At 44.8% G+C, this 27,335-nt stretch overlaps 1 protein-coding gene across 1 annotated transcript in view; it reads left to right on the top strand.

Moving 5' to 3' along the window:
• Nucleotides 1–27,335, top strand: part of ptpn20 (protein tyrosine phosphatase non-receptor type 20) — a gene marked incomplete at both ends in the record, with an annotated part of 63,799 nt that overhangs the window by 21,639 nt on the left and 14,825 nt on the right. The window contains 21 exons of the mRNA XM_080782984.1: nucleotides 399–723; nucleotides 1,274–1,353; nucleotides 1,789–1,866; nucleotides 2,465–2,572; nucleotides 3,143–3,259; nucleotides 3,987–4,198; nucleotides 5,017–5,124; nucleotides 6,219–6,312; nucleotides 7,778–7,863; nucleotides 8,755–8,896; nucleotides 10,126–10,340; nucleotides 10,869–10,964; nucleotides 11,605–12,281; nucleotides 13,216–13,711; nucleotides 14,624–14,785; nucleotides 20,131–20,301; nucleotides 20,702–20,876; nucleotides 21,891–22,101; nucleotides 23,400–23,437; nucleotides 24,014–24,094; nucleotides 25,757–25,818. Of these exons, the coding sequence (XP_080639110.1) occupies nucleotides 399–723; nucleotides 1,274–1,353; nucleotides 1,789–1,866; nucleotides 2,465–2,572; nucleotides 3,143–3,259; nucleotides 3,987–4,198; nucleotides 5,017–5,124; nucleotides 6,219–6,312; nucleotides 7,778–7,863; nucleotides 8,755–8,896; nucleotides 10,126–10,340; nucleotides 10,869–10,964; nucleotides 11,605–12,281; nucleotides 13,216–13,711; nucleotides 14,624–14,785; nucleotides 20,131–20,301; nucleotides 20,702–20,876; nucleotides 21,891–22,101; nucleotides 23,400–23,437; nucleotides 24,014–24,094; nucleotides 25,757–25,818 (3,734 nt within the window). The remainder of the gene's footprint in view (nucleotides 1–398; nucleotides 724–1,273; nucleotides 1,354–1,788; nucleotides 1,867–2,464; nucleotides 2,573–3,142; nucleotides 3,260–3,986; nucleotides 4,199–5,016; nucleotides 5,125–6,218; nucleotides 6,313–7,777; nucleotides 7,864–8,754; nucleotides 8,897–10,125; nucleotides 10,341–10,868; nucleotides 10,965–11,604; nucleotides 12,282–13,215; nucleotides 13,712–14,623; nucleotides 14,786–20,130; nucleotides 20,302–20,701; nucleotides 20,877–21,890; nucleotides 22,102–23,399; nucleotides 23,438–24,013; nucleotides 24,095–25,756; nucleotides 25,819–27,335) is intronic.

Raw genomic sequence — 27,335 nt, 5'->3', positions numbered from 1 at the left:
GCTAATAGAGCCTCTGCCTCCTGCCCTTCTTGCTCAGGGGATAAATTGAATCCTGACTATCAGGGAAAAAAATGTGTCAGATCCTGACTGTCTAGGCGAGACATGACATTTGAAACGATCTACATTTCGCAATAGAAGAGCAGGGAGTACAAAACACAACCCCCCAATTGTATAAGTGATATTGTATTAAAAAAATAAAGTAAATATGAAAGGGCTATTTTGGTTAAATATTCTTGGCAGTGCATATTATACCTTACAGGTTGGACATATATATTTGTATTATTACACATAAAAGAAAGTTATACAGTGCTGCTTTGATGTGGAAGATGCAGGCAAGTTAGAAATGAAAGAAAACCTTACCCTGACCTCTCCCTGGCTTTGGGTCTTTGATGTCGCAGATGAAAACAACATGGACAGCATGAACTACATGGCCCTCTACCAGTCTCGGAACAGCAGCCTGATGAAGCGCCTGTCGTGCTCAGACGGCATGCTGAACATGGCGGGCCTGGCGCCGGGCGTGGGCGCGGGGGTCGCCGCCCACCAGGACTCGCTCTCCAAGTCCTGCACCGACCTGCCCGCCAAGCTGGAGGCGCGCCTCCGCCAGCAGAGGGAGCTGAGGAGGGAGCACAGCCGGGAGCGCGTCTTGTCCAGCAAAGACACGGAGCTGGACGGCGCCAGCCTCCCGGGAGACCCCCCGGAGGCTAAGGACGGGCCATGTTGGAGGTAGTCCATAATATGTAGGCTATAGTAGGAGACATGACAGGACGATAAGCATTATGGTGGTTTAAGCGAACAAAGAAAGCTCACGATGATCACGTCACAGAGATTTTACTTTATCGTGGAATTGTCATGAGTTGGCTCTGTACTTGGACTGCTCGTTGCCAAAAATAGTAAACAAGCTCACAACAATGACTCTGATGAAGACCGCAAGGTCGAAACGTTAGTCGTTTGTATACTTAGCACCTAAATAAAAGGCCCTAAATGTCCGTGCTGCTCCAGTCTCTTCTCCTTATGAAGCCCACAACAAGTTAGAGCTAGTACATCTACAACTTTGGCTAATGTTCCTCCCCAGAGTTGTAGGCTTATTTAGTCGCGATCATTTCGTTAATGGCAATTATTTTGGCCACAATAAGTGGGACTAGTTTGAATAACGGCCAGGGATACATCAGATTTCTCTTCTGGGTCTTGAGCTAAAAAAAGTATGGATTCCATGCTGTATGTTTGGTGCAACTCATGCGTTTGGTTAATTCTGTATCGTTGTTATGTGGTGTAGCACTCCAGAGGCCATTCCTAGAATCCTGTCCAGCGTGTCGCTACAGAAGCAGGACTCTGAGGCCTCCTCCTCCATTCGGAGTGAGTATACGTACTCTGTCGGTCCACCGTCTGATATAGCTTGTCATCTCCAGAACACAAGTATTATGACCGTACGTAGTTGTTTTGTCTATCATTTAAGTGTAATGCGTTTCCTTTCTCCTAGATAGAAACGCCCATAACTATAGATGTCTTAATGTAATATGATTGTCTTTTAATGGAAGGCAGTTGAAGAAAAGAAGGCTCGCAACTCACTGTGTATACAAAAAAAAACATTTATAGTATACACAGCATTAAAAGTGAGTTGCAAGCCTTCCTTCCTTAAAGTGATTTACTGTGCTGTGCACTTTGGCTCGTCCCCAAGATGAGCCAACAGGGGGTGGAGGGGGGTGTGCATTAAAGTGATCACAAGTGTTTGATAGAGAGCGGCACATTAAATAGGACCGGCCATAAATGTGAAACATCTGCCTCTCGCAGTCGACACCCCGACCAGGACCTCGCCGGAGAGAGAGATAATCTGCGTGACCTTGAAGAAGGACCCCAAATTAGGCTTTGGTACGTATGTATGGAGGTTGAGATCTGTGTGACTTTTTGGTTACAATTTAAGGCATTTAGCAGACACTTTTTAAAAATCCAGAGCGATTTACAATAAGCATATAGTAAAAACGTAGTATGGAGCCTTTTCTTTCTGCACAGGAGTGGTCTAAAGTAACTTACGCATTTACTTATTTACTGTACAATATGAGGTATTTGTACTTTCCAATTTCCAATACTTTTACTTCTACTCCACTACACCTGGGATCCACATATTGTACTTTTACTTTACGCTACATTTATTTGAACACTTTAGTTACTACGAGTTACTTTGTAGATTTGGATTATTATTACAAAACATACATTAGCCACTTAATTTATTGTGTGTTTATGTGTATACATTTTGAAAACTTGAAATGAGACATTCTGGACAATGAGTACTTTTTACTTTTAGTACTTTAAGTACATTTTGATGACAATACTTTTACTCAAGTACATTTTGAATTCCGGACTTTTACTTGTATTCTATTCTATATTGCAGTGTTGATGCTTTTACATAAGTAAAACAATTGAGAGCTTTTTTTCACCACCTGGTTGGGTCTTCTTCCCTCTCTCTCAGGGTTCATCATCGTGGGAGAGGACAACACGGGGAAGCTGGACCTGGGGATCTTCATAGCCTCCATCGTGCCTGACGGGCCTGCGTACATAGATGGCCGAATCAGACCAGGTGCAGAGATACACACAGAATAACTCGTCCTACTTCCGGGCCGCTTTCATACTTCCTTCTACATGTTGGCTCACTGGAAAGTGAGCCAACATGCACAATAGCAGCACCCTGCTACCAAAACGGTTAACAGAGCCTTCATTACTAATTAGTACCATCTCTAACACCTGTGAAGGAAGTAGGGAAGTGGCCCAAATTCTTTCCAAAATGGTGTGTATGCATATAGCCCATTGCAAACAGACGCTTGTTTGTTACCGGCTCCTTGAAGCCAGATTCGTACTTACAAGTACGGCCTACAAGCCGGCCTACAAGCTGACGATGTGGCGCGGAAATGACGCGCTGTCGTCACCTTGTAGGTCGGCTATTCCCGGCAATGCAACGCGGTCCCGCGACTGACCATAAATTAGGCATAACGCTTCACAGCCTTGTAGAACCAAAAATATTGCTCGCAACAGAAGCACCATAAAGGGTGACTTCAATGTGTTTTATTTTATTAAGTGAAATCCCCTGCTGGAGATTTTGTCCTTTTTTTTTTAACTGAAACGTCTGTGTGTCGATGGGTTCATTTCCCAGGTGGCCGTCTGATCTCCCTCAACAAGATCAGCCTGGAGGGGGTGACGTTCAGCGACGCGGCCGCCATCTTGCAGCAGAGCCCTGACGAAATAGAGCTCATCGTGTCCCAACCCAAACGTATGTACACACAGTGGAGTAGAGTATGGCCCCGCTCCTTGTTGCTTTCTCACTGATCTAGGCTTATACAAAAGCCTAGAAAAACTGTTGGTTTCAATGTATTGTCTACTCTATGCTATGGCGATGAGTGGTCGCCGGCAAAAAGGCTACTTTGTAGATTTTTTATTATGATTACAAAACATACACTAACCACTTCTGGCCCTACATTTGGGCCGTTTGAAAATAGCCGATCTACAAGCTCACAATGTGTCGCATTGTGAGCTTGTTGATCTGGTATTTTCCAAAAAGAAAGTATACATTGAAAACACTCACGCATAGTGAGTACTTTCTACTTTTGGTACTTTAAATACATTTTGATGCCAATACTTTTGCACTCTTACTCAAGTCCATTTTGAATTCCGGACTTTTAACTTGTAACAGAGTATTTCTATATCACAGCATTGATATTCTTACTGAAGTAAAACCCCAATACGAGTATAGTATACGAGTTCTGAAAACGGAATCGAACTGGAAGTCCTCCTCCTCGTCCTCAAAGCACACAGCTTTTGGTTTAGACTAGTCATTGGTTTAGACCAGTCATTAGTCCTATACAACTACAACCTATCTCAAACCCTCACCCTAAACCTAACCTCCCACGGGGCAGCAGCACACCTAAACCTAACCTTAACCCATGTCTAACCAATGACTAGTACTCTAAACTAAGTATTCCCCCCCCCCCATATCTCAGAGTCTTTCAGGGACAGCAGGTCGTCTCTGCTGAGCCAGAGCACCCTGGGCGTGGCGCTGGAGAGGGGCTTCGGCTCTCAGACCACGCTGAGCGGCACCGAGTACCGTCCCGCCATGGAGGAGCTGGAGGAGGCCCTGGCGCTCTCCAACATGGCCACGCCCAAGCACGGCAAGAGGCTGCACATCCCCGTGGTGCGGATACTGGACGCGCAGGTCAGAGACGCTACGCACGCGGTGTCGTGTGCTTTAAAAAATAAAAAAAAGTATCCATTCTGGGCGGCCGGGAAGCCCTTTTGGTGTTTGAAGCATTATGTTATACTTTAGCTATTGAAAAATAGCAGATCTACAGCTATTTTTGAAAAATCGTGAAAATGTGCCTCAGATCTTTGAATATATATTATTTTAAGAGTTTCAGTTTTTAACTCAAATCTTTGCTTTGGAGGGTCCCTGAACAACATATTTTCAGGTGGGGGGGTCGGCGGCATTATTACATATAATTTTTGTGGTCCTTGACATGAAATATTGAGAACCACTGATATAGAAACATCTGTTTTTCAGAAGAAAAAAAATATTTCGACGTCAGGCCTAAATGGGTTAATGTTCTCTAAAGCAGTGGTTCTTAAACTTTTTCGTGTCAATGTTTTGTGCCAGGGACCCTCAGAAGAGAACATATATATATAAAAAAATAGAAAAGAAAAGCAGATGTACAAGCTCACTGTGTGCTTGACTGCTTGTACATCTGCTGCTTTACAATAGCCAACGTATAAATCAATAAAGTGGTTAAAATGATTGTGATGCTATTTAACTACTGGTCCCCACAGGCGATAACACCACAGAAGCAAATGCAGAAAGGATGTCGCCTCATAGTTGAAGCAACGATATTTGTTGTTTCTATATTTTAAACTAATCAGTTAACTGACAAATTGCTATCACTATTGTTCAATTAAAAATGTCTTTATTGGAGCATACGTCATGAAATGAGTACGCATGCACACACACACACACGCACGCTGTTTTTTCCTGTTTTTTAGGATCCATTCAGTTCGAGGTCTCCCTCCATCTGCAGTCTGCAGCGAGCGGGGGAGCAGATAGAAGTGGAGCTGAAGAAGGCCAACGGCAGCCTGGGCATCAGCGTCGCTGTGAGTCACTGAACAATTCACCCAAAGAGCCTTGTCATCATCACTGTGACTCAGTGCTGCTCAAAGCAGCAAGTTTTTGGCCGCGGACCTCCCCTCTGGAAATGTTTTGTGCCAGGGAGGGACCCCCCAGAGTAGAAGATTTATATTTTAAAAAAAGTATCCGAACAAACAGAAAGGTAGGAGCGCACACGAGAAGTGGGGAGGTGCTGACCGCAGGAGATAAAACTATGACTGAGAAAGGAGAGAGGTCGCACAGCTTGTAGTCACATTTATTTTCCTTTTTTTCTATGGCATCGTGACTACGAGCTGAGCTCTCCTTTCTCAGTCATAAAAAAAAGTATCCAAATTATTTCAAGGTGAATAAAAAAAAAAATCACATCCGTGTGAAGTGAGGGGCGCTCTTATCATCATACAGCCAATCAAAGCAAAACAAATGTCATTCCGGGCCAATCGCTTTTCGTATCTAATTCACTATTCTGCCCTCAATATGTACTTTGCTCAGCCAATCGAATCATCGCTATGGGGTGATCAGTCAATCATCAGCCGATCCTATGCCCAGCCTCAAGGCTGGGCATAGCCTCAAGCCTCAAGGCTGGGCATAGGAGGGGATAGCGCCCCTCAAAAAGAAAAAGAAAAGAAAATAGCAGGTGTACAAGCTCACAGCGTGGCACAAAGTGACACGGTGTGAGCTTGCAGATGAGCTATTTTTTATGACTCAATGTTTGTTCCTTTTTTTTGCAAATTGAACACAGAAATATAGGAGATGAACGAAAAATATAAATACAAGAATCAGACATTCAAAAACAAGAGAAAAAGTAAATACAATGCAGTATTTTTTTTAATACTCAACGTATACAATTTGAACTGATTGTGATCCTGCTTTTAGTTTTTGTTTGTGGAACCGCCCCAAGGACCCCTGGGGGTCCCCGGACCCCACTTTGAGAACCACTGGTCTAAAAAGCAGTGGTTCTAAACCTGTGGGCCGGGGGACCATTGGTGGGCCGTGCCCCCCCCAACCCCCGTCAGTAAGTACTTAAAGGTAATGTACGTTAAAGTAATAATTTCTGACATGCTGTAATGTTTCTCTCTAAAAGGGAGGAATAAACACCAGTGTCCGTTACGGAGGTATCTACATCAAGAGTCTGGTGTCTGGGGGTGCAGCCGAGCAAACTGGACGCATTCAGATTGGTAATCTTTTAATGACTTATCATCAACAGTCTGTATGGGAAAAATATAAGTGAATTATTGTTTTTGAGAACACTGTCGTAAAGAAAAATCAATAAACATGTTGAAAAAAATGACAGTCTGTATGGGTGACAACCCTCGTTGACATCTGGTCAGCTGTATAAGAAGAGTCAGGCTCAACGCAATTTGAAAACAGTCACGGACATCTTTTGTAGGCTATACCTACAATTTACAATTTAGGCTTTTAAGCAGTCTGTCCAATCCAGAGAGACTTACTAAGTGCAGCCGCGTTTTGAGCTTGGACATATGAGGTTTCCACCCGAAAGTTATTCTGTGAGAGATGAAGAGAGAGAGAGAGATGGTTCAGCTAATATTCTGCTATAGTGACATTGGGGTGGTGGTGACTCTGGAGTTAGAGAGGAGGCTGTCTGGTAATCAGAAGGCCTCTGGTTGGATCCTCGGCTCCTCCTGTCACGGTCCGTGACATGTGTTGTGTTTTTGTTATGTTCCTGGTTCTTGGTTTTGGTTTTACTCTACACTTGTGTGCTTTTATTTTGCAGTCTGTTAGTGTTTCCTGTGTTGCTCATGTTAACTGTGTTGTCTCACCAGTACCTTGATTACCCTAGTGTTTCCACCTTGTCTTGTTAGTCCTTTTAGCCAATCATTGTGATAATTATCTGTTGAGTTCACCTGTGTCTTTGTGTATTTATACTGGTTTTGTCTTTTCCCTTGTCAGGTCATTGTTGTGAGTCACCAGTGTTCAGTTCATAGTGTGAAGCTCTTAGTCTTGTTCCTTTGTTCCGAGTATTCTCCTAGTGTGTTTTCTTCGTGTTTGGTCCTGGACTTTTGTGAGTTTTGGTCATTAAACTCTCTTGCATTTGAGCTCCTTTGCCTCCGCCTATCTGTCTTAGTGTCTTGCACTTGGGTCCTACCTTCCTGCCCCGCACATCTGACACCTCCAGGCTTTGTGTCGCATGGTTTAAGTGTCCCTGAGTACGTCACTAACGAAACTGCTCCCTTGGAGAAGACATTTTCCCCTTGGGGTTCACCACAAAATGACCCTTTTATTGTTTACAGCCTTAAACCATAATATGCATAGCCTACAACATACTACAGGTAGATACTTATAGACACTATGAGCTCTGGTGTAGCTATTGGCATGTATGCTTATGTGAGCAGCAAAGTCTGTTGATGTCTGTCATTTTAAGCACATGTGCACAGGCATACAATCGCTGTATATGTTTTTCTCATGCCAATAAAGCTCATTGGAATTGAACTGAATTGACAGGAAGTGCTATTCTGAACTCCAATAAGAACGGCAAAGCAAAAGGAGGCACCATATTGCATCGCATTTAATAACGTTACATTATTGTGTGTGTGTGTGTGTGTGTGTGTGTGTGCGTGTGTGTGTGTGTGTGTGTGTGTGTGTGTGTGTGTGTGTGTGTGTGTGTGTGTGCTTGCGTGACAGGTGACAGACTGCTGGAGGTTGACGGATCCAACCTGAGGGGCGTGACTCACAAGCAGGCTGTGGAATGCCTGAAGAAGACTGGGGAGGTAACACGCATGCACACACACACACACACACACACACACACACACACACAAAGACTGACAGGCACACAGATGCACAGAAAAACACTATGTACTGTATACACATGCAGTACATTGACACAATGCACTTACTGTATAGGCAAGGAAAGACCATTTGAATTGAACACCAAGCAAATGAAACGCAATTACATTACGGCACAGAAACAAAATTAGTAAAAAATATCGGACACAGTTACAGTGCAGAAGATAAAGGAAAAAAAGAAAGGTAACAGCAAACAGACACAGCTTTGGTTGTGTTTCAGAAGAAACAAGAGTGGCAGCAGACCTGGAAGTCTGTTCCAGATATCTGCATAATAATAACAAAATGCTACTTCCCTGTGTTTATTTTTGGGTTTTAGGGGCAGAAAGCAGACCTTTCCCGGATGACCTACTACTGTATATACAGTACACATACAGTATACACACGAGCACATACTGTACTCAATACTCATAAATCATAAAAACTATTTCATGTCAAGGACCCCAACATTTTTGTATTTGGAACATATACAAAAACAGTACATTCAGACAGCGTAAATAAAATAAATACAAAAGAATCACAGAAGCAGGGTTGAAAGCTAAAAGTGTCAGTCAGTCCGAGACCATAAATATATAGTCTCTGTCGGGTGTAAACCTCATATGTCCAAAACTGTTCAAACTTTTCATAATTCAAATGCATTAGAAGCAGATCTACGAGCTCAAAGCTCGAGCTTGTGTTGAAGTGTCAACTATAGTATGAATATATTGATGCAAAATACTTGCTGGGGAATCTATATACACGGTCTTTGCGTGCGTGCGTGCGTGTGTGTGTGTGTGTGTGTGTGTGTGTGTGTGCGTGCGTGCGCGTGCCTGTAGGTTGTGAGTTTGCTGCTTGAGAGGGACCCCATGGTGGTCTTGGAGCCCGGGGCCGACTCCCCATCGCAGCCCACCAGGCCCAGGGTCTCCATAGATACGACCTTGAGTGCCAGATCCAAGGACTACAGCTTCGCGAATGAGGGTAAGTACACACGCGCACGCACACACACACCGCACACACACACACACACACACACACACACACACACAGACACACAAACACTGCCCGGAGGTGATCGTGAGTCTTGTGACAGTTACACTGTGGTTGCTGTCAGATTGGTGCGGTGTCCCACTGTCCCTCCCTCTCTCTCCCCCCTGAGAAGCCTTGAGGACTTGAGCCAGCCCCCGTTGACTGTCTCAGCTCTCTGCGTGTCCCCCTTAACAAATCCACTGTGTCTTTACTGGCCCAGTCTGTCGGAGGGTGACACTGAAGACACCCTCATGCAAACAATGTGACTATACAGTACCTCGCTGTGTACATTCCTCCAGGAAGCTTTGTTCACAACAGATGCTTTGGCCTATATCTATGTACAGTAAAAAGGATTATATGGTGACTTGCTTTGCAGTGTATTTCACACACTGTGACAGCGGAGGAAACCAACCTGTTAGGGCTTCAGTATAGCCTGAAAGAGAGATTTTCCTGGGCATAGAGGCGGCGGAACCATCTCCTGGCTGAGACAGCCGGCGGGGGACTTCTTATTGGTTCACCAATCTATCTGCCTAACGATGATGACACTGGAAGACGGGTTTCTGAACTGCCTCCCATGAGACACAGACCGAGTAGAAAGAAATGGTGGTATTAGTGAGGACCAATGAAGATGGGTTGAAAAGTGGTGAAGTGATCCTTTAATTTGAAAAAACAAAATGGAGATAAGAGGCATCTGCCCGACACAGGGACAACATCAAACTCCCTTGAAATTTCAAAGTCTGAGAATCAGCGATCTATCGGAGTCGGTCACCTAGACCTAAAAACAAACACAATCATTGTCTGCCCACTTTGTTTCCATTTGTTTCACTGATTGGAGCCTTAATTGGGACCGCAATGGGAAATCAATCCCCCCCCAAAAAATCTCCGCCGCCGGATACAGCTTTTTGCAGTTGTCAATGCAACTTTGTTGCAGTGTAAACACTTTCAGCAGATTTTGATTTAGTCTTAATCTTTGTCTTTTGAATAACCATTTAGTCTTAGTCCTAGTCTTTATGTCGACTAAATATCAACATCTTAGTCTTATTGCAATGTTAATTTAGCCTTAGTTTAGTCTTTTGAATAACACGCTATTTAGTCTTAGTCCTATTTGGTCTTCTGACCTTAGTCCTTTAGTCTTTCAGTCTTTGAACACTGCTTGTCGTTTGTTTGTTTTTAATCTCTAGAAAACACCATGGAGGTGGTTCTGTTTAAGAGTCCAACGTCCGGACTGGGCTTCAGTTTCTACATCTCTGACATCACGTCGGGGCCGGACACCGGCACCGTGGTCCGCATCAAGCGGCTGTTCGAAGGCCAGCCGGCGGCCGAGAGCGGCCTCCTGCAAGAGGGAGACATCATCATCTCTGTCAACGGAGAGGCCGTCAGGGACCTCTCCTACCAGGTAAACAGCTGTGCTGTTTTAGGTAGGGTAAGTCAGGGGTGGGAAACTTTGAAGATGGAGAGCGCCACTATTACTCACTCCAAGAGGGTGTTCACTGGTTCTTTAATAAATCAGTGCTATAGAGCGTCGCAGTCCCACCCCCTGATAATATCAGGAGTCAGGACACATGCAAGTCTCTGACAATGTCTAAAGTCACTGTACCAACGTTAATGAGGCAGTATTGTTTAAAAAGAATACATGGTTGGTTTCTGCCCGACAGCAGAGATATACTGTAGTATGTATACATGACTTGTTTCATTTTTTTAAAGCTAGAAACATGGGAACAGGACACTCACTGTGACTTACTATCTTTTCATTTTCTCATACCGTCAAACGACTGTCTTATTATTGTCTTTCCTGTGTTCTTATTGTTTTACTGTCTTATCGCAGTCTCACTGTCTTTATCGTAGTGGTGTCTTATTGTGGCGTTGCTGTCTTATTGTTGTATCGTTGTCTTGTTTTGTTGCTGTCTTGTTGTCGTTGTCTCAGAGGGTCTTGACTCTTCTCCGGGGCGCTCCATCTGAAGTCCACCTGCTCATCTGTAGACCAGGTGCCAGATCACTGGGCAATTTAGATGACTTGCTGGTGAGCGCACGCACGCACGCACACACACACGCGCGCGCGCGCACGCACGCAGAAACGCATATCTTAATTTGTTTATTTGGACTTTCAGTTTAAAGGTCTTTTCAGACGTGTAACGCAGATGTCGCATTACTGTGCTTAACTGACCAGCCAACTGGGCCTGTCATACCCAGCCAAACGTACCTATAGTTACGTCATCAACAATGGTGGTCCCTTATTGGCCGATGGACGACACCGTCATACACACATACCCATTGACCAACATACATACCCAGCCGATCGCAGTACTTGCACGCTTTGCTTGCGCAAGTAATAATCTCCTAAAAACGTGCTTCTTTTGAAGCATTTTTTCAATAAGCAATCAATAGACTAAGTAATGGCTCAATAGGATGTTGTGAACAGCAGATATACAAGCTTGTAGATCTGCTGTTTTACTGAGAACGACACCGACACGTCGACAAGTATAACTGAGTCTTAACCCAGATGCCCTGGTGTGTGTGTGTGTGTGTGTGTGTGTGTGTGCCTGTCTGTGTGTGTGTGTGTGTGTGTGTGTGTGTGTGCCTGTCTGTGTGTGTGCCTGTGTGTGTGTGTGTGTGTGTGTGTGTGCCTGTCTGTGTGTGTGTGCGTGCGTGCTGTCGTGCAGAGTCCCTGTCCCAACAGAGAGCTGCGCTCCCGGTCTCTGGACATCGTCCTGGACGAGGACTACAGCCAGCTGCTGTTCAAGCTGATGACGAAGGACGTCATCCTGAACGACTCCCTGGCCAACGAGGACGAGGACGAGGACGACGAGGACGACTGGGTGCCGGTGGTCCAGCCCCCCCCCAAACCCCCCAACCTCCCCCCCCCCAAGCCCCTGGCCGGGTGCCTCCGCCTCCGTCTGGACGTGGACCGGGCCACTCCTCCTCCCCCTCCCCCCCCTGCGCCGGGGGCTCCCCCGTCCCCCCCTCGCCTGCCCCCCCCGTCGCCCGTCTCGCCTCCCCCCTCGCCGCCGTCCCCCATGTCGCCGGTGTCGCCCGCCGCCTCCCCTACTTCGACGTGTTCGACGCCCCCGGTGTCCGCCTTTTCCATGCTCCCGGCGCCGCCGTCGGGCTTTTCCATGACCCCGCCCACCTCGTTGATGACCCCGCCCACCTCGTTGATGACCCCGCCCCACCACTGCGTCGCCCGGGTGGGGGGGGAGCCGCCGGAGGAAGGAAGCGACGTCACGGGGGGAGGAGGAGGAGGAGGGGAGCAGTTCAACAGGTCGGCGTACTCTACCACGGCTGATTTTTTGGACGGCTGTCCGAACTCGACGACCGGTGCGAAGCCTATGTACACCAGGTAATGCACGCACACACACGTGAGGACATTTCACAATGCTAACTACACTGGGGTTGCACTGATGTTTGAAGTATTTGACATAACACACTCTCGTGCACAATACAGCGCATATATCTACCGTTTTCATAATTCACCAGACCACCTTCTAATACTTTTCCGTATCAATCTGGCTATTAAATCGGTGTATGATAAATAGTTTCTTTACAGAAATGTTTTATAAACATCATCATCCGACATATTTTACCGCTTTTGTTTACATGCTAGTTGCGCTCGTTGGCTGTGGTTTGTTTGGTTAGCAAACGGGTTAGCCAGAGCCTCATGATTGACAACAACGTCATCTGCTTTCCTACTATTCTGATTTGTTGGTATGAAGTATGAACCAATCGCCGCTTTGACAACGGCCATCCCATAAACTGCTCAGACTGAGTGTCAGGCTACATTGCTCCATGAGAATAGTCACACCAAAAGTCCTAAATTGCACATACATTTTGGGCACTACAGCAGTGTGACAGCAGTGTTTAACACTTCACAGGGCCATAACTCGGTGACCACTGCTCTGATAGTGTATATATTACTGGATTTGAAGACCACATAGCAGCCTGAAAATCTAGTCAAAATTGTCTAATCTAGGAAGAGCCGGCTGACTCTTCCATGTAGCCTTGAGGCCATGTATGGCCTACTTGTGCACAAGCAGAGCGCGCCCTGACGTTCTAAAGCTCTCTGCTGCTGTCTGGGTACGACTGTCCTAGATACATACACATACCTTGAAATGTACTTTAGTAACATCATCAAGAACAGTGGTCCCTTATTGGCCAGTAAAGTACACCGACATACTGTACATACATAGTACATACCCAGCCGATCGCAGTACTTAAGTAGTACGTAAGTAATAATGGACCTTGACATGAAAAGGTTTTTGAAATCTTCCCTGCAGCGGCGTCCGAGAGGAGGCGGACGGCAGTCTGACCTACTGCCTGATGGGAAACGGGCTGACCATCCTGGCCGACGAGGAGTACATGACCATCAGCTCCACACTGGAGCCTCCGTACAGCGCCCCGCCCACCTCCACCACCACACGACCTCGTCACCTGCTGGGCCACGCCCCCTCCTCCACCCCGCCTCCCCGCACCCCCAACTGCGCGGGCGTGGCGGCCGCGACCATAGGCCCCAGTCACTCCTTCCACGGGCACATGCTCACGCCGCCCGCGCACCGCCGCACCGGCTTCATGCCCCCCAGCTTCTCCTCCGACACCCTGATCCTGGGGCACCCGCGGCCCTCCATGGCGGCGCCCCCCAAAGCCCAGCCTCCTCTGGCTCTGACCACCCAGCCGCCCAAGGCCCAGCAGTATGGCCAGTACTCGCCCGTCTTCAAGGCCAGCAAGCCTCCGCCACCTTCTCCGCCTCCTCCTCCACCCATCATCACCACCCAGGTAGGCTGCCTTTCGTTGGTTTTTACCGTGGCGTTGAACATGGCGGTCGTCCATTAACCTCTTGTCTCCATATTCAAACTTTCTGTGTTTTGGTAAACTGATCTCCTACTGTACTTCATCATACTACAGGTCTACAGCATCACACACCAGTACTAACAGTAACAGATCCACAAGCTGGAAACACGGCGTAAAGCGACTCGCTTTGAGCATGTAGATCTGCTACTTTTGTTACTTTTGATTTTTTTCAAGATTTGAGATGATAATCAAAATGTCTCTTTGCCTTTTAGGCTTTGTAAACAATAATTGCACAGTAGGGCAGATATGACAATAACTTATACATAGAAATGACAGGCAATGATCAAAATCAATGTACTGATATGGTCAAAACAGGCAATGTACGGTAGTTAATAGCATTATACTTTGTATGGGTGATGGCCGATTTACAAGCTCAAACCCAACGCGTCGCCTGTTGTGAGCTATCTTTCTCAACAGATGAATTTATCATCTCTATCTATGCAAAAATATTCTTTTGCGATTATGTCAAATAATTAGAATCGGGCTATATACACACGTGCATCTTCCCTACTTCCTTCAAAGGTGTTACTACCACTGATACTATTGAAGGCTCTGTTCCATTCTGTTCAAACAGAGTCAGTGCTGCCTGTTGGGCATATTGGCTCACTGTGAAAACACTGTGAGAGTGTACAAATGGGGGTGTACATGTGTGATTTATGGGGGTCCTTGAAATTAAAAAAGTTTGACACCCACTGCACACTAAATGGAACAGAGCCTTAATTAGTATCATTGGTAACACCTGTGAAGGAAGTATATAGGGAAGCGGTCCCGGAAGTAGGAAGAGTTATTCTGTGTGCATAGAGCCCATTGTGTACTCTCTGTCTGTGACCCACACAGGTCAGCTCCTCGGGGACCCACTGCAGCAGCATCCCCCGCGCCCCGGCACAGCCGTCCCCCCTGACCCAAAACCACCGGCCCCCGCCCCCGGAGCCACCGAGGAAGTCCATCACCTACAGGGACTACGACGACGACGAAGACGAGGAGGAGGAGCGCAGAAAGGCGAGTTGCGCGAGGTTTAAAATTGTCCCTTTTCCTGTCTGCATTTTTTTTCCCAATGGCATTTTGTCGCTGTCGCGTCGGAGTCGGAAACCTCTCATCTCCATATTCTATTACTTTTTGAGTTATTCCCCCCCCCCCCCCCCCCCCACAAAAGCATCGAAAGTAGCAGATCCACGAGCTCCAAACGCTGCGCCAAGCAGAGCCGTTTGAGCTCGTGGATCTGCTACTTTTTATGCTTTTGAATTTAAATCCTGGAAAGTAAGAGTTTTGGACATAATGAGGTTCCCACCCAGCGATTTAAAGGTGCTGTTAGTGGTGTTTTTGATTTAGATTTTTTAAGACAAAAGGTGTTCTGGCTCTATTTTTATTCCGATAGTAAGAGTGTTTTTTTTCAGTAAACAAAGGGTCCCTCCCTCCCGCTAATATAGCCTATCAGCTTCAAGTGGTCTACTGCAAATTTATAACGATCTATCTTTTTTATTTATATATTGCCAAGTCTGCTTATTATAAGAAACTTGTTTTTATTGGTGTAGTCACAGGTTTTAAAATGTATAAATAATTCACTTCCAATTTCAATAGTTTTTCCTATATCATATATCATATAAACTATATATATATATATTTTGGATGTTTCTCTCTACTGATTGGATGAAATTGGTATCCCAAACTGATTTTATTTTTTGTCCCGTTTAGTTTGGAGAGATAGGGACAGCTAGACCACAGTTACTGAACAAAACACTCTTTATCGGAATATAGGGCTATTATTTAACACTTATTTTAACAAAAGAATATCACTCACAGCACCTTTAACCACTTCATCCTGGTATTCCCAATTTGGGCATGTCATTATCGCAAAAAAAAGGGAAAAAAATAAAAAGGAGGAAATTAAATGTCAAATATTTTCAATAAGTTTCAAAAATAGTGGAATTAGCAGACCTGCTGTACAACATTGCAACACGGCGCAATGTGATGCATTGTGAGCTTATAGATGGGCTATTTTCACTATTTTTGTGTGACACCGTTGTATAACGAATGCCTTTCAGCCATTCATCACACTATCTTTGAATGTGCACAAGTCCAACCATACAAATTTACGAAGCAACCTTTAATATAACCTTTCACATGACAAAGCCTGCTTATACAACTACCTACACATCGGCACTGCCCCCCCCCCCCTGTGAATGTCATCTTATTGTTACGATATAGGCCGATGGCAGTCAACAAGGCGAATATCGGCCGATACAATGTACGGCCGATATATCGATGCATCCCAAGGTTATTATAGTTTTGCATTTCTCATTAGATTGTTTTCGCCCCTGTGTGTGTGTGTGTGTTTGTGTGAGTGTGTCTGAGTGAGTGCGTGATTCCGGAGCTAACCGCGCAAAAAAAAAAATCACTGGACCTATCGGGCGCCAAACCGTTTTGTGCACGCTGCCAGTAGAACGAGGAAGACATTCCTTTTTTTTTCTCTAATCCGTGAACGACAACTACCTATTTTTTTCTTTTCTTTCCTTCTTCTTCTTTTTTTGTGCATGCATTTATACCTCCGTCCGAACGTCCTTCCGGATTGCACCTTTCTTCACAGGAAGAAAGAGAGGCCTGGTAAATCGCCGGATGTCATACGGACGTGCTTCTGTCGCCTACACATACAGCTCAGTGTATGGAGTATATGTATCATTGACTCTTGCTATGCCCTCGTAGCATAGCTAAGGTCACTAACCCCAGGCAGAAGTAAACACATGACGCATGTGGAATTACAGAGGCTCCTATCTTTGTATATCAAGATGGCTCTTCCCCAATGATGTTTATTTCACAAAAAAATGTTTTCTTGCACATATACCTATCGATTGGTTTTGTTTTGCTGTATCGTTGAGCTTATAAGTTACACTCTGTCGCGCAACGGTGTTGCTTGCCAAAAAAGGACAGATCTACAAGCTGTCAACGGGTTGCACCACGACACAGTGATAGCTCATAGATCAGTTCTTTTTGGAAACAATTTTCGCAACAACTACGGTGTGAAGTTGCAGGACTTTTTTTTTCTCCCCTTTGGCAAAAAAATAAATAAGCGTGAATCCGTGATCAGCATTGCTCACTTCATTGATGACAACCACCCGGTGCTTGTTTCTACCTACTCCGGCGTACGAGAGTGTCTCTTGCTGAAAAAAAAAGAAAAAGATCAACGTAAAAAGTAAAGACGGGTCAACGTGGATCCATTATTTTCGGCGAGTGACACTGTCATCAGCAGCAGATCTACAAGCTCGTAGCGCGGCACCGAGTGGCACGCTACGAGCTTGTAGATCTGCTATTTTAAGGAGTATGAATGAGGGTTAACTTTCATGTCCATTGAATATGAGCTGTTGCGTCAGTTGGATTTAATGACTTTATAAAGAACTTTGCCTTCAAGAAAAGCAGGAGAAAGCACTTATAATATCAGCAATGGTAAGTCAAATAGGCTATACAGTATGGCTTACAGTGTTAATCTATATTTGTATAGCCTGCGTGTACTTGTGTTTGATGCCTGGCCTTCATTGAATGTTGCATACTATGCTGTTTATTTCACCAATGCTGTCTTGCATATTTCTATGAACCAACAACTGTGTTTGTTTGCTGTGACATTAAGTTTAATTTTACTCACTCCATCGTGCAATGGTGACAGATCTACAAACTATCAATGCGTTGCATCGCAACGCTGTGATAGCTTGCAAATCTGGGTTTTTTCTCTCTTTTTTTTTTGGAATGTGACAACTACGGAGTGAAGTTGCAGGACTTTTCTTTTCTCCCTTAGGCAAAAAATGATAAGCCTGGCTGAATCAGCTGAATCAGCATTGCTAGCTGCTAAGTAAAATGGGCTATAATGGCTTACAGCGTCCATTTATATTTAATATTTATATAGCCTGCGTGTACTTGTGTATAATGCCTGCCTGGCCTTCATTGAATGTTGCACAGTGGTTTGAGCAGCGCCGCCTGCTTGCAGAACACAAAATGAACGGACAGCTGACACCTTCACCTTCACTGCTGTGTTTAGACTGTTGCCTTGGTTGTCCTTGCGTGTTCGATGTGTTGTCTAGCCAATTTGGTGCCTTTCGAGGCCTACAGTTTATTGGGTTTGGTGAGCTTGCGTGTCACTGTCTGAGCTATGGGATGTTGTGTTTGAGAGAATGGTCCTCGACCGCTAATGCAATGCACAAGGATAATGTTTGTTTGTTTGTGTGGTGCATAAGATGGCCTACAGAGATGATTAGCCCTGGGCCGTGTGATGATGTATAACTTGGCTCTGTGCCCCTACGCATGTGATTGTGATGGCATTCGGCGTAGACCTACTTTTGACTGTGTTTTATGTTTTCGCCCCTGTGTGTCTGTCTGTGTGTCTGTAAACTCTGTATGTCTGTCTGTCTGTCTGTCCAGAGCTAATCTTGTACTAATCAGCGGCCAACATTTTGTTAGGCGAAAGGATGACGCCCCATCCCAAATGTCTCAATTTGGCCTCATGGTGGCGCTATACCAGCCCGCTTTGCGTTTGGTATTTGAATTGTAGATTGTACAATCAAAATTGGATTCCATGGATGATAAGGCAATTCCTCATATAGGTCCCGCCCATTTCTGCCTAACTGCCATAATTGCAATTTCTTCAAAACACTTTTTCCACTACAGATCCTGGAAAATTCAGACAAAATCACTACACTTCTGGTGTCATGTGCTCGACCGATTTTGATATTCCATACCAATTGGCTACAATTTGCTTCCAAATCTTGTGTGGGAAGCAAAGAAAAAAAACATGAGCACATTGTCCGACTGCCCCCTAATTTTAACACTCTTTTCGCCCAGCGCGTCATTTGGAACCATTAATCAGTACGCCCAGCGATTTGCAGCTTCAGAGCCCATTTCAAAGTGACACGACATCTTGGTTGTGCTATAGGAAATAATAGCATGTAGCCATAAAGACCCCCGAGAGGATCCACAGCCACCGGATGTATGGTTACTTGTAACGTGACAAGCGACGGCACCGCGATGGGCCGTCACAAACAATCTTTTGTTAGAATTGGAAGGATTGATTTAGATTCAGAGTTATTCACGTTTTTAAGATTTTTAATCCCATCCATTAAAATGGAGCTGGACCACTTTGAATCGACACGAATCGAATGTTGCCCAATAGACACTCCCGGCCTGTAGACTGGTGTAATGTTCCGTATTTTGATGAATCTCCGTCCTGGGCGATGGCCGTATAATTATTTAATAAGGCGGAGACCTCCGTCTGGGGCGATAAGAGTGTTACACAACACCGAGCAGTTTGTTTGTAGAACTATGATTACAGTATTTCACCAAACTCTGGTGGAGTGGGCGGGGCCTATTTCATAGAAAGGATGCCATATCATGACTGCACTGACTGTCCAATCGACCCCAAATTGGAATGGCATGTTGAGGGGCCTCTATAGCGCCCCCTCTAAAAGACAGTCCCCTTCTGCCCCCTGCAGCCCATGACTGACCTGGCTCTCCACAGAGCACCCCATTTTGTTTTCACTTTCAGTTCAGTTTGAAAGATTTTTCTAGGCTTATTTTTTGTTTGTTTTTGTGTTTTTTTTTATAATTCAATATAATATAATATAGGGTATTTGTATTATTGTGTAATACAACTTATGAAACAACATACCATTAAAACAACTGTTAACTGTTAAAACGTTCATATCCACCCACAAAACTAGGGTTATGTACAGTATGACATCAGTGACATAAGATGAAAACACATAAGAGAACATTTTCTCTGTATACGATTTAGTTTGTTGCAGTTCGTTTTGAAAACACACAAAAAGATACGATAGTTTTCGTTTTGGTTATTTACATTCTTTTCAATGTCTCGTTTAAATTTCAGTTCACAAAAAAAAACGTTTTCTCACGTGTATTTTCAGTTTTTTTTTTTTTTGTTGTTACTTTGTCAGTCTCAGTTGAACTATAATAACCTTGGTGCCTCCCTAATTGTACTGTGTCTGTTTGTTCACCCGACAGGGGACTAAGGATTAAAGGAGGTTGTTCTGACCGGAACAGGACGGTGGTTCTCAACCCCACACAACCCCCGCCGTAACAACCTCCCCCTCCCCTCCCCCCCCCCCCCCCCCACCCCCACCCCTTGTCTCTGACTACCGTAGAAAAGTCGCGCGCCTCCTCCCCCTCGCGCACGAGAGGTCCGGTCCGACTATCTGAGCAACGAGCTAGACGAGGATTACAGCCAGCTCATTTACAAGCTCCTGACGTCCGACATGATCCTGGACGAGGCGACTAAGGACTACGACGACGAGTACAGTGACGGCGGCGCGTCGCTAATTGATTGTGTTTGTTCCGTCAACTGGCAGGGACTGATCAAGGAGTTCGAACTGTCTGTGGTTCTGAACAAGTCCCGGAGTGGCAGCTTCGGCTTCACCATCACGCGCAGCAAGCTGGACAACTGCTACTACATCCAGGAGGTGCTGGACAACCCGGCCAAGACGGACGGACGCATCCGGGCGGGAGACAGGCTCATAATGGTACGCACACGGCACAAACCACACAGTTTTTCAATATCGTGCAATTAAATTACACAGTTTTTGGCAAATGTGTTCTGATGCTCTTAATCCGGAGCGATTTACAGTAAGGGATTACCCGAGTGCCTTTATAGTGCCCTTTATTTGTGTTCCTGTCGTTGCTCACTTTGACTGGCACATTCTATTTCTGTTCGGCTTTTAGGATTGTGAAGATATGTGCAGATATGACAAATAGCATTACTGACATATTTATTAACATTTTCAAAAAGACATTATACTTTCAAAGTGTGTGTGTGTGTGTGTGTGTCTTTCTCTGTCTCTGTCTCTGTCTGTCTGTCTGTCTGTCTGTCTGTCTGTCTGTCTGTCTGTCTGTCTGTCTGTCTGTCTGTCTGTCTGTCTCCAGGTAAATGGCCACGACGTCACCAACGTGACGGACGACGTGGCCATGTCCGTGCTGCGCTCGTCTCCCAGGAGGCTGAGCATGACCCTGGGCAGGGCGGTCACCAACCTGGTGGCGCGGCCCACGTGTGACAGCCTCCCCGACATCGTTCTGTACAAGACCCCTTCAGGACAGCTGGGTATACACACTGTTCCAGGCGTCACGCACACACACACACACACACACACACATACACACACACACACACACACACACACACACACACACACACACACACACACGCCACTACACACGGCTGCTTTGACCCTCTAAGACCTGAGACCATCAGTGGTGCTCAAACTTTTTCATGTCAAGAACCCCTAGAATTATATATATATATTTGGCCACGGAACCCCATCTGAAAATATGTTGTTCCAGGAAAAAGATTTGAGTTAAAACATTTGCTGTGAAAGGATATACAGTATATTCAAAGATTTGCACACGTTTTCACGATAAAAAAAAAGCAGATTTACTATGAGCTTGTAGATCTGCTATTGTTAAAGTGGTTAAAAGCTTAAGCGACACAGAAGCGTTCCGGGTCTTAATGGCTTTAGACGCATTTATACTCTGTGTGATGGAGCTAATACATAATATGTATTATATTGTATTTATATATTATATAAATATTCATTCGTTCGAGACTTCATTTAGTTTCTGTTTAGTTTGTGTTAGTTCTATGAGTGCACGAGAAGTCTTGGTTTTAACCCCTTGAACCACAGCGTGCCTATTCTAAGTTTCTAAGTGCATCAGACGTTTCTGTTTTAGGAATTGACAAGTTCTGGTATGAAGTTTTTAGTTGTTCAGGTATTATGAGGAAAGCCTCGATTTATAGAAAATAAGCTATAAGGATGAAATAATGCCTGGTGTGAGATGAGTCTATGATGATATTACATGCAATTCTATGTCATTTTAGTTAGTTTTAGTTTGAGTTTAGTTCGTCATTTTTTAGTTAGTTTAAGTTTGTTTGTTATTTTAGTTTTTTTACCTTTAGTTTCAGTTTCCCCCATTTACCTTATTTCTTGATTACTTTGGCGTGCGTGCGCGTGTGTGTTTGTGTCCGTGTGTGCGTGCATGCGTGCGTGCGCGTGCGTGTGTGCGTGCATGCGTGTGTGTGTGTATCCATATGCGTGTGCGTATACGTGTGTGTGTGTAGGTATAAAGCTGACGGGGGGCATAGGCAGCAAGTGGCAGGGCATCTACTGTCTGGAGGTGGTCCCGGGCTCACCGGCCAGCGAGGAAGGCAGCGTCCGGCCCAACGACAAGATCCTGTACATCTGTGGCCGCTGCACGCTGGGCATGACCCTGGAGGACGCCGTCAAAGCCTGCGAGATCGCCCCGCGCAAAGTCAAGCTTAAAGTCCTCAGGTATATAATATGGCCCAACGTCAAAGGCCGTCAAAAAATGGCTTCTTGCGACCATAGCGTGACCGCATGCCGTGCCGACGTCCCCTCAGGGTTTAAACTCAATTTACAATTTACCCATTTTACCCATTTTGACCTGAGATCAGATTCTAAAAATGTCTGTTTGAAAATGACAGTTTTCTGAAAAAGCCATGTTTCTATGTCAGTCGTTCGATTTTTCAAAAATAGCAGACAAGCTCGTAGCGCGCCACTCGGTGGCCTGTTATGAGCTTGTAGATCTGCTATTTTTCAATAGCTAAAGAATAACATAATGCTAACACCAAAAGGGGTTCCCGCCCAAAATGGGTTAATCCAGACTTACTTACAGTAAGCAAGAACAACACATGGTAATATATCAACATCCGTCTAACAGTGGAATATCTGTACAATGAAACTCTGAGTATACACTATAGAGTGCTTTGTCTACATTATAATGTTATCTAAATTACATAAGTTTAGCCTTTGCAATACGCCTGTAAGGTCGTCGAAGCTAGTGCAAGTGCTACGGCAAGTGCTATGGGCTAAAATGCAGTCTGAAGAGGTGAGTTTTCAGACTACAGCGGGAGGCTGGGAGTGAGTCTGCAGTTCTGATTGCAGTGGGAAGTTCATTCCATGGCTTTGGAGCCAGAAGGGAGAAGAGTCTGGGACATGTGGAGCGTTGTCCCGGCTGTTTTAGTGAAGGTTCTGCCAGCCTCTCTGTGTTGGCTGAAGTGAGCGAGCGGGGGGGGGGGGGGGGGGGGATCCCTGTGGGACCGTTTGGGGGGATGAAAGCAAACCTTTCCAAGAAAAGGTCTGGAAAAACAGAACTAGATACTAAAGAAAAAAATAACTAGAGCAAAAAGGACAAAAAGGCTAAAGCAGTTTTAAAAAGAAGGCTCAGAAATTTCAAAGCCGTTTTAAAGAAAGCTCAGAATTTTAAAGAAAGCTCCGAAATGTCAAAGCAAGTGCAAAAGGCCAGAGTGTTTTACCTGCTGTTCTGAAGTAAAGTACAGCCTGTTCAGCTGTTCTCACAGCAAGGGCTTTGACACCACCGTGCTCGCACCTCGCAGTGCCACGCGTACCGTGCACGGCAACAAGGCAAGTGCCACTGCTGAGTGAGGTTGTTACTGTAACCCCGAATCGGGGTTCAACATGTACCCACAGAAGAGAAGCTACTGTATATTAACACACAGAGTGTCCTTTTCAGCTGGTCTTTAAGGGTTACATGTGGGGTGGGGATGTGACTGTTTACAGCTGATGTGTTGTGTCCTCCTTTCTGACAGGGAGGACCAGCCAGTCACCCCCAAGGCCAAGTGGAATGGTAAGTGTGTCGCCCATGTTGTGTTGCCAGATTTTGTGAGAGAAATGTTTGAAATCTAGCGACTATAGGCCGCGTGATCACTTTAAACAATACTGTTTCGGTACCATTATCATCTTCATCATCATCATTGTTTTTTTATTTTTTATTATTATTATTACTAGTATTATTAGTATTATTATTAGTAGTAGTATTATTATTGTTATTATTATTAATAATAATAATACATAAATAATTATTACAATTAGTTTGTGTTAGTTTGTTCGTTTTAGTTCAATATAACCACCTCTCATTGTTGTTGGTTGCACTGGTGGACTGCCAGGCAACCAAGTTATTTATGGTCAAGGATGCGAAAATAATGAGTCATAATAGGTAATGGGTGATAACAGTCGTTTAATCATTGACTGAAGAATTCCGAAAATGTCCTTCAGCTCTTGATCGGATCACATTTGTGTGACGGTTGACGGTTGGTCATATTTCGTTCACCATCTGCACCTGTAACGTGAAAGAATCATTTTAAATGGCCAATAAATAAGGCATTTATATGTCAAACCATCCTTTTGTTGTGTTTTCCCCTAGGCTTGTTCGATTGGAAGAAGGACAGGAAGTTCTTCACTCGCTTCGAGGACAGCAGCAATCCAGGGAAGGAAGCAGAGCGGGGTGAGCAGTGTTGTTTTCGTCGACTAAAACTAAGACGAAAAATGTCGACTACCTTTTTTCACTGACGAAAACTACATGGAAACGAAGCTGTGATGACTAAAACTGAGACTAAATATATTGACGATTTCGTCAACAAATAAAAACTAGACTAAAATGTTAGGAAGGGACAAATGGACAAGCGATCCAGTATAAGTCATTTTACAATTAGTTGCATGCTGAAAATACCCAATCTACAAGCTCACTGCGACGCGTTGTGAGATCGGCTATTTTCAGCAAGTGTAAAAATTGGTCATTATGACGGCATCAAGGCCAGCCAAAATACATTCGACGACTAAAATCTTATGATAATTACTCGACTGAAACTAGACTAACACTAAAACATTCCAGGTGACTAAAATATGACTAAATGAAGTTTCATTTCAAAGACTAGGACCAAACTAAAATAGAAATAAATGTGCTGCCAAAAACAACACTGGGGGGTGAGGAGGAGGAGGATCTGGTCTCCCTTCCCTTTTCCTCTGTCGTGCCTTTCATCCGTGTGAACTTAATTGTACCCGAGTGCTGAAAGAAAGATGGCTCTCTATCTCTTTGCAGCTGTGTACTATCTGAGAGAGAGAGCGTGTGTGTGTGTGTGTGTGTGTGCGTGCGTGGCCGTGTATGTGTGTGATCTGTTCGCTGACAGACGCTTCTCGTCTCGTCTCTGTGCGGGATTAATAATTAGCAAGCCTTCCGCCCTCCACTGGTGTATTGGACTGCATGGCATCAACCACACGCGCACGCACACACACACACACACACACACACACACACAGACACAGACACAGACACACACACACACACACACACACACACACACACACAGACACACACACGCGCGCGCACCGGTCCACAGGTGTACGACCAGTAGTCCATGCATAGGGTCAGGCAGGTCAGTTGCCTAGTGACATTGAAGGTACGAGTTAGGTGGCAGCCGAAGCCGTGTAGGACAGTGTCTGTCTGAAAAGAGCAGCGTTGTTCAGCTGTCACAGCAGAGGCCCGCCGCACGTCAACAACGCTCTGTCGTCTCTGTCCCAAATGGAGGGACGTCAGTGTGAGTTTCCATTGGCTGACGACGTCGACGACGACAGCGACCGCCATGCATGCATCGACGGATATTTTTTAGATGTATGGAAAGATGTCGCTCGCTGCCTTCAACGCGGGGAGCCGTTGTTTAGTAGCAGTCTGCCTCTTCGGATGGGTTGGAGAAAAAGCCAGAGGTTATGCTTGGTTGCACGCGGGGCCTGCGTGGGCTGAAAATAGCCATTCTACGAGCTACTGTCGATCAGCTATTTTCTTTATAGCCTCCTTGATTTGTAGCCCATTTCAGCTTCACCAAACATAGCAGATCTCCCAGTTATATTAGGTGCGACACGTTGCGTAGATCGGCTGTTTTTGTGTGGTGAGCTTGTAAACGGGCTGTTTTCGGGGCTGAATAAATGAGGTGTAAGGGTTTGAGTGATGTGACGTGTTGAATGCTTGTGGACGGTAACAAATACTTGAGTACATGGATAGACATGGAGATAAGAGATGCCTGCCCGACAGCAACGGTATAGACTTTGTACAACACAGCTGATGACCTATCCTCTCTCTCTCTCTCTCCGTTTGTTTCTTTTCTTTTTCCAGCTGAAGCGGTGAGTCGGAGCGTGGGGACTTTCAGACAGCGTCTCTCTGCCACGGAACAGGACGTAAGTCACAGTGTCGGAACACAGTTTTTCTGTTCTGACACTTCAACCTCTCCCGACGGCTTCTTTCTTTTTATACACTGTACTGTATATCGTCGCCATCGGGGCCAGAAACCTCTTATCTACATATTATGTACGTATTTGAAAATGTTTTATTAAATTAACGCCCTACTACTACTTGATCACACTACGCCGTCACGCGAAAGCAATGCGAAGTAGCAGATCCACAACACGAGGCATTTGGAGCTTGTGGAATTGTTGTTCTTTGCTATTTCTCGATGTGAATCCTGAAAAGTAACACTTTTAGACGTACATATGAGGTTTCCACCCGATAGAGATGATCTTCTTTTCTTTTTTTTTGGCTCCAGTTCCCCTGTCTGTCCCACTTAGCTTTTTTTTCTACTGTTTTGTCTTTGAACTCTCTGATGACAACGCACTGTAACTCGAGTCTGTACACCGTGTGTCAATCTGCGCCTGCATTCTCAGCTGGGGGTCATTGTGTGTGCGCGTGCGTGCGTGCGTGCGTGCGTGCATGCAACCGTGTGTGCGTGCGTGCATGTGTGCGTCCGTGCAGATCGCTGGACATGGTTAATGTGTGCCTGTCTGTTTACAAATGAACTATTTTACACTTCATTTATGAATTTATGGATTTATTGGAATACAGTTTACTGCCTGGACGGGCTGAATAATAACTAATATTGAGAGAGTGTTGGTGTGATGGAGCTTTTCCATTGCATGGCAACGCGACTGGACTCATTTTATGACTTTGTTTTCCGCTACAGATAGGTTAGGACCCCCAGCAATGTAGCTGGCTATCTACATCCATCTCTGCGTATTGAATACTGACAAACAATGCAATGGTTAAAGCTAATGTTAAGTAGAGATCATTTACCAGGCAGCCTTAGCATTTACAGTTAACACTAATGCTGCCTGGAAAAACTATCTCTATGTCACCTGTACAGTTTCTGTGACTTTTTACATGAGAAATACAATAGGCCATGCAGTTGCTTGACAGAGGTAATACAAAAATAATAGGTACTAGCCTAGTAGGTGTCACTTTTTCCCATTGGAAAAAACAAAAATGCAAAAAGTGCAAGACTTTCAGATGTTAAGACTGTGACAAATAATAAATAAATTATTTGAAAATGCACCTGCGAGTATTACACATCACTATTAAATTGGTGATGCCTCATTCATAACAGGTTGATGATTTTATTTGCAGTGAGAAATTGTCCTTGTTCTAAAATATATATATAATTACAGCACTTAATAATTTAGTTATATTAATCGCAGGGGAAAAAACTGTACTTTTGGATGTGTCTCCATTACAGACATACACGCTAAGCCCTTCCAAACCCCCAAAATGATTCCTCTCATTCCCTTTCCTCGTTCAAACGCTTAAAGCGCTCAAACGTTATTCTTTCCTGCTTTCATTTCCTTAAGTTACCACCCCTCCCCCCCTCCAGCCTCTCTTCTTCCCTTTCTTTTTTTTTGTCTTGAAAAGAATGACACACAAAAAA

The sequence above is a fragment of the Protomyctophum bolini genome (genome assembly GCF_963924005.1).
Source record: "Protomyctophum bolini genome assembly, chromosome: 14".
In the NCBI taxonomy this organism is placed as follows: Eukaryota; Metazoa; Chordata; class Actinopteri; order Myctophiformes; family Myctophidae; genus Protomyctophum; species Protomyctophum bolini.
The sequence above is the reverse complement of the archived record's forward strand: the minus strand, read 5'-3'. Positions and strand labels throughout refer to the sequence as shown.